Source organism: Tachysurus vachellii, chromosome 26, assembly GCF_030014155.1.
Source record: "Tachysurus vachellii isolate PV-2020 chromosome 26, HZAU_Pvac_v1, whole genome shotgun sequence".
Lineage (NCBI taxonomy): Eukaryota > Metazoa > Chordata > Actinopteri > Siluriformes > Bagridae > Tachysurus > Tachysurus vachellii.
The window spans coordinates 145,001-152,500 of NC_083485.1; the positions used below are offsets into that span (position 1 = coordinate 145,001).

Below are 7,500 nucleotides of genomic sequence, written 5' to 3' on the forward strand. Positions count from 1 at the left end.
AAATAGATGAAAGGACAAACAGACAGGTATATGGATAAGTACAGACGGATGGATAGACAGACAGTTGTTTATATGGACCAACCTTTGCTACTGAAAAGTTTTTTCTCTCTCTTTGTTTATTGTGTGTGTGTGTGTGTGTGTGTGTGTGCAGATTGTGGTCCATGCTATGCAGTGTACTCATTATGTCGTCCTGTGGAACCTGGCAAAGGTCTCAGAAGGCAGCTCCACACAGGTCTCTCTCTCTTTCTCTCTCTCTCTTGCACACACACACGCGCACACACACACACACACACACACACTCTCATACACGAGTACACACAGGCGATGTAACTGCTTAAACACAATTGGTATCCTACACAGAATTAAGCAGCAGACATTTGTGTGTCTCACTTTCTGCCTCACCTTCTGCCTCACTATCTCAGGCTGACCTGGTGACCTTGAGGAAGCAGACACGAGCGTTCTGTTTAATGTGTCAGCGGTACCTCAGCAGCCTCAGCATGGCTGTTAAAGAGCAGGTAACTTCACATATGCTCAGTTTGGGAATAAACCACTTGTACATTTCCTTCTTCCCTTGTTAGTGCAAAGCTAGGCTCTCACTCTAGTACTGTTCTAGGCTCTCACTCTAGTACTGTTCTAGGCTCTCACTCTAGTACGGTTCTAGGCTCTCACTCTAGTACGGTTCTAGGCTCTCACTCTAGTACTGTTCTAGGCTCTCACTCTAGTACGGTTCTAGGCTCTCACTCTAGTACTGTTCTAGGCTCTCACTCTAGTACTGTTCTAGGCTCTCACTCTAGTACGGTTCTAGGCTCTCACTCTAGTACGGTTCTAGGCTCTCACTCTAGTACGGTTCTAGGCTCTCACTCTAGTACTGTTCTAGGCTCTCACTCTAGTACGGTTCTAGGCTCTCACTCTAGTACTGTTCTAGGCTCTCACTCTAGTACGGTTCTAGGCTCTCACTCTAGTACGGTTCTAGGCTCTCACTCTAGTACGGTTCTAGGCTCTCACTCTAGTACGGTTCTAGGCTCTCACTCTAGTACGGTTCTAGGCTCTCACTCTAGTACTGTTCTAGGCTCTCACTCTAGTACGGTTCTAGGCTCTCACTCTAGTACGGTTCTAGGCTCTCACTCTAGTACGGTTCTAGGCTCTCACTCTAGTACGGTTCTAGGCTCTCTTTGATTTATTTTTTTGGTTTGTTCTCAGAATAATTTTTTGTGTGGTTCTAAAATGTTTATTATGGTTCAGAAACTTCCACAGAGGCTCCAGTGCTGCTCTTTTGTAGTTCAAGAGTACAAGTCTAGTTCTTGGTGTGGTTCTAGAGTTCCCTGTGTAAAACCTTTTAATATTGATTTAAATACAGACCGTGTGTGTGTGTGTGTGTGTGTGTGTGTGTGTGTGTGTGTGTGTGCTCTGCAGGCCTTCACTATACTGTGTGATGCGTTAATGATCTTTAGTCATCAGATCATGGCATCAGGTCGGGATGTTCTGGAGCCGCTGGTGTTCAGTCCCGACTCGTCCCTGCAGAGTGACCTCCTCAGCTTCGTCCTCGATCACGTCTTCATCGAGCAGGACGATGACGGCAGCACTGGTACACACGTGCACACCCCAGTCAGGGCACAATTTACAGCGATGATTTATTAATGACTGTCAGGTGAAATGTTTTTGAATGTTCTGTTTGTGTGCTCGTAGACGGACAGCAGGATGATGAAGCAGGGAAGATCGAGGCTCTACATAAGCGCAGAAACCTGTTAGCAGCTTACTGTAAACTGATCATCTATAATGTAGTGGAGATGAGCACTGGAGCTGACATCTTCAAACAGTACATGAGAGTGAGAAGTGCAACACATACTGTATATAACCAGTGTACACACTCACAGTATTCACTTCACCTCAGTGTAATTTGTATAGAACTTTTAACAATAAACACGGTCACAAATAAATACATTTAAAATTACACACGTGTTAAATGAATAGATTTATTAGACAATATGAGGAACAAACCTTGAGAGGAACCCATCCTTATCTAGGTGACATATAATATATGTTCTATTACACTGTGTACAATATTGTGCCATTGTGTAACCAGGATGTTTTAAAATAAAGTCTGTTTTGAAGTTATAAACTGTTTACTGATGGAGCTTTGAGTGTGAAACCTGAGAGCGATTGGACATGAGGCCGTTCATGCAGTTCACGAAGTCCTAAATCATGTCTAAATTGTTCACCCACATATCCGTCATTAACACACACTGACGCTCACCTTCTTTCCTTTCAGTACTATAATGATTACGGTGATATCATAAAGGAGACGATGAGCAAGACGAGACAGATTGATAAGATTCAGTGTGCCAAAACCCTCATCCTCAGTCTGCAGCAGGTAAACACTCACCCTGGAGTTTCTGACTTTCCCACTGGAACACTTTAGTCATTTAACTAGTACAGATTCACACGAGCTCTATTTGAACAGAACAAAATGAATATTAATGTAAGGTGTGTGTGTGTGTGTGTGTGTGTGTGTGTGTTACAGCTGTTTAATGAGATGCTCAGTGAACTAGGCTGTAACGTTGATCGTTCGTCTGTGGCGTTCTGTGGGATTAAAGAACTTGCTCGTCGGTTCTCCCTCACGTTTGGCTTAGACCAGCTGAAGACCCGCGAGGCCATCGCTATGCTGCACAAGTACACACACACACACGCATACGCACACACACACTCCATCTAATGTTGCAGTCTGGTGTCTCTACTTGCAATTGAGCTTAAGTTAAAATGAATTAGCCAGTACTTTTTATTTTGGACTGTTATCTAGCTGCCACTGATCATTGTCTCTCTGCATGATGAAGTTCCTCCTGTTTACATTGGACACATTTCTCAGTAAATTGTCAGACTGAATGTTTCTGTAGACCTCAGTCATGAGCTCTATTCTCAGTAAATGTTAGTGAGTCTGTTCCAGAAGCAGCTATGAAAGCCCAAGCCATGACACCAGCACCAGATCACAGATCAGCTCCTTTGTTACTTTTGCCTTTCCATCAGATTAGTAGAGGTTCATCTTTGTTCAAGAACATTTGTGTCTGATCTCTGGTATGGTTTTGATATTTTTGCTCTGTCTTATTGGAACAGTAGATTGTGAGATTGTATTTCACACATTCACCCTTTAACCTGCAGCAAAGTGAATTTTTTTTCTTTTTGGTTTAAATACCTGCACACACACTTATGCCACGAGTTGTGTTTCTTTCCTAAAGAGCAATGTTTAATCTACAAGTGAATGTTAAGGTAAATGATTAATTTGATGATAAATGACACATGTATACATCTACAGCATGTTGTATGGTGTGTGTGTGTGTGTGTGTGTGAGTGTGTGTGTGTGAGATAAATTCTAACAATTAATGCTAATCTTGCTTTTTTAATAGTATTATATTGTGTGTATACACCCACGCTGATCCAGGATACCTGTTGTGTGTGTGTGTGTGTGTGTGTGTGTGTGTGTGTGTGTGTGTGTGTGTGTGTGTGTGTGTTACAGGGATGGTATAGAGTTTGCGTTTAAAGAGCCAAGTCCTCAGGGTGAGGGCACCCCCCCTCTCAACCTTGCCTTCCTCGACATCCTCAGTGAGTTCTCTTCCAAACTGCTGCGCCAAGACCGCAGGACTGTGTAAGACACACACACACTTCATAACACATGTTGTTATGGGATGTTTTTGTAGAAATTCAATCACCCAAAAAATGTGGTTGCTATGGTGAGGGAGTTGGCATAAACATTTTTCACCAAAGGAGACCGAACAGATCAAGCCCTGATTTTAAATTTGTTGTCTTTGTACTGAAATTGTAACGTTATATTTAGTGCAGAACTTTACAGCTTTTGAGTGCAGCCCATATCAGTGTATTATTATGGCCAAGGTGTATGGGTTATAGTATAATTATCTGTGTGTGTGTGTGTGTGTGTGTGTGTGTGTGTGTGTGTGTGTTTCAGACACATGTACCTGGAGCGCTACATGACATTTCAGATGTCCCTGCAGAGGGAGGAGTGTTGGCTGCCTCTCATCTCCTACAGAAACTCTCTGCAGGCCGGAGCAGACGATGACACGCTCTCCGTCCTCAGTGGCGTCAGTGGCCGAGGCTCCGCCCGCAGCAGGAAGCCAAGAATAAACCCCGCCCCTTCAAAGAGGAAGCTGCCAGAGGGTGAGTTTCATTTCTGTGCACTAAAGCACACTGGTGCTGATGAGGCCATACACACTAATCTCTGTCTGTCTTTCAGAGGAGAGCAGCTGTAGCAGCACTGATGCGAGTATGTGGATGGCTCGTGAGCAGCAGCCACAGACCCCCATGATGATGTCACCACCTCACATGATGATGTCATCATCCCATATGACCTCCACTGTGCTGCGGGATGCCAAGAAGCTCCGTCCAGAGGAGGGATACGTGGGCGTGTACACCATGAGCAACCAAACACAGCACAATACGTTACAGCAGCCACACACACCCATCGACTACAAGTAAACACACACACACACACACACACACACACACCCATCGACTACAAGTAAACACACACACACACACACCCATCGACTACAAGTAAACACACACACACACACACACACACACACACACCCATCGACTACAAGTAAACACACACACACACACACACACACCCATCGACTACAAGTAAACACACACACACACACACACACCCATCGACTACAAGTAAACACACACACACACGCACACCCATCGACTCCAAGTAAACACACACACACACACCCATCGACTACAAGTAAACACACACACACACACACACACACACACCCATCGACTACAAGTAAACACACACACACACACCCATCGACTACAAGTAAACACACACACATCGACTACAAGTAAACACACACACACACACACCCATCGACTACAAGTAAACACACACACACACACACACCCATCGACTACAAGTAAACACACACACACACACACACACCCATCGACTACAAGTAAACACACACACACACACACACACCCATCGACTACAAGTAAACACACACACACACACACACACCCATCGACTACAAGTAAACACACACACACACACACACACACCCATCGACTACAAGTAAACACACACACACACACACACCCATCGACTACAAGTAAACACACACACACACACACACACACACACACACCCATCGACTACAAGTAAACACACACACACACACACACACACCCATCGACTACAAGTAAACACACACACACACACACACACACCCATCGACTACAAGTAAACACACACCCACACCCATCGACTACAAGTAAACACACACACACACACACACACACCCACACCCATCGACTACAAGTAAACACACACACACACACACACACACACACACACACCCATCGACTACAAGTAAACACACACACACACACACACACACACACCCATCGACTACAAGTAAACACACACACACACACACACACACACACCCATCGACTACAAGTAAACACACACACACACACACACACCCATCGACTACAAGTAAACACACACACACACACACACCCATCGACTACAAGTAAACACACACACACACACCCATCGACTACAAGTAAACACACACACACACACCCATCGACTACAAGTAAACACACACACACACACACACACCCATCGACTACAAGTAAACACACACACACACACACACACACACACCCATCGACTACAAGTAAACACACACACACACACACACACACACACACACCCATCGACTACAAGTAAACACACACACACACACACACCCATCGACTACAAGTAAACACACACACACACACACACACCCATCGACTACAAGTAAATACACACACACACACATACCCATCGACTACAAGTAAACACACACACACACCCATCGACTACAAGTAAATACACACACACACACCCATCGACTACAAGTAAATACACACACACACACACCCATCGACTACAAGTAAATACACACACACACACACCCATCGACTACAAGTAAATACACACGCATTGCAATCGATCGACTACAAGTAAATACACACACACACACACACATCAGCTATGTGTAAACACACACTGATACGAGTAAACACATCCACAAACAAAATATCAGCACTTTGGTCAAAGCTGTGTGTTTGTGTGTGTTTGTGTGTAGTACACAGGTAACATGGATGTTAGCACAGCGGCAGCAGCAGGAGAGAGCGAACATGCAGAATGCTAAGATGAGGAGCCACATGCAGCACACCATGTAAACACACTTTCCCTGTTATGTCTCAGACATGGAGTCACAGGTTTAGAATCTGTTGTGTTTTTTATTTATATATATTTTTTAATATACAGTCGTCGAAGTGCAGGTCTGATGGAGGATGATGAAGAGCCAATTGTTGAAGATGTAATGATGTCATCAGAGCAGCGATTAGAAGACCTGAACGAGGGCATGGACTTCGACACCATGGACATCGACCTGGTCAGACAATCACAGCCCATTGTTTGGGAGTACAGAGCTGTGCTGAATCAGAGCTGTGTGTGTGTGTGCGTGTGGTGTGTGTGTGTTGTGATATAAACCCTGTGTGTGTGGTGTGTGTGTGTTGTGATATAAACCCTGTGTGTGTGGTGTGTGTGTTGTGATATAAACCCTGTGTGTGTGGTGTGTGTGTTGTGATATAAACCCTGTGTGTGTATGGTGTGTGTGTGTTCTGATATAAACCCTGTGTGTGTGTGTTGTGATATAAACCCTGTGTGTGTGTTGTGATATAAACCCTGTGTGTGTGTTGTGATATAAACCCTGTGTGTGTGTGTTGTGATATAAACCCTGTGTGTGTGTGGTGTGTGTGTGTTGTGATATAAACCCTGTGTGTGTGGTGTGTGTGTGTGTGTTGTGATATAAACCGTGTGTGTGTGTTGTGATATAAACCGTGTGTGTGTGTGTGTGTGTTGTGATATAAACCCTGTGTTTGTGGTGTGTGTGTGTGTGTGTTGTGATATAAACTCTGTGTGTGGTGTGTGTGTGTGTTCTGATATAAACCCTGTGTGTGTGGTGTGTGTGTGTTGTGATATAAACCCTGTGTGTGTGTGTGTGTTGTGATATAAACCCTGTGTGTGTGGTGTGTGTGTGTTGTGATATAAACCCTGTGTGTGTGGTGTGTGTGTGTGTTGTGATATAAACCCTGTGTGTGTGTGGTGTGTGTGTGTTGTGATATAAACCCTGTGTGTGTGTTGTGATATAAACCGTGTGTGTGTGTGTGTGTTGTGATATAAACCGTGTGTGTGTGTGTTGTGATATAAACCGTGTGTGTGTGTGGTGTGTGTGTTGTGATATAAACCGTGTGTGTGTGTGGTGTGTGTGTTGTGATATAATCCCTGTGTGTGTGTGGTGTGTGTGTTGTGATATAAACCGTGTGTGTTGTGATATAATCCCTGTGTGTGTGTGTGGTGTGTGTGTGTTGTGATATAAACCGTGTGTGTGTGTGGTGTGTGTGTTGTGATATAATCCC

The 7,500-nt window shown here is 44.3% G+C and overlaps 1 protein-coding gene across 1 annotated transcript in view; it reads left to right on the top strand.

Annotated features, from left to right (window-relative positions):
- The window catches only part of stag2a (STAG2 cohesin complex component a), a 27,728-nt gene that overhangs the window by 17,116 nt on the left and 3,112 nt on the right, over window positions 1-7,500 (top strand). Inside the window, exons 22-32 of the mRNA XM_060862430.1 lie at window positions 152-232; window positions 423-515; window positions 1,414-1,585; window positions 1,687-1,826; window positions 2,270-2,371; window positions 2,522-2,670; window positions 3,509-3,637; window positions 3,956-4,164; window positions 4,241-4,478; window positions 6,162-6,254; window positions 6,347-6,473. Coding sequence (XP_060718413.1) covers window positions 152-232; window positions 423-515; window positions 1,414-1,585; window positions 1,687-1,826; window positions 2,270-2,371; window positions 2,522-2,670; window positions 3,509-3,637; window positions 3,956-4,164; window positions 4,241-4,478; window positions 6,162-6,254; window positions 6,347-6,473 — 1,533 coding nt within the window. The remainder of the gene's footprint in view (window positions 1-151; window positions 233-422; window positions 516-1,413; window positions 1,586-1,686; window positions 1,827-2,269; window positions 2,372-2,521; window positions 2,671-3,508; window positions 3,638-3,955; window positions 4,165-4,240; window positions 4,479-6,161; window positions 6,255-6,346; window positions 6,474-7,500) is intronic.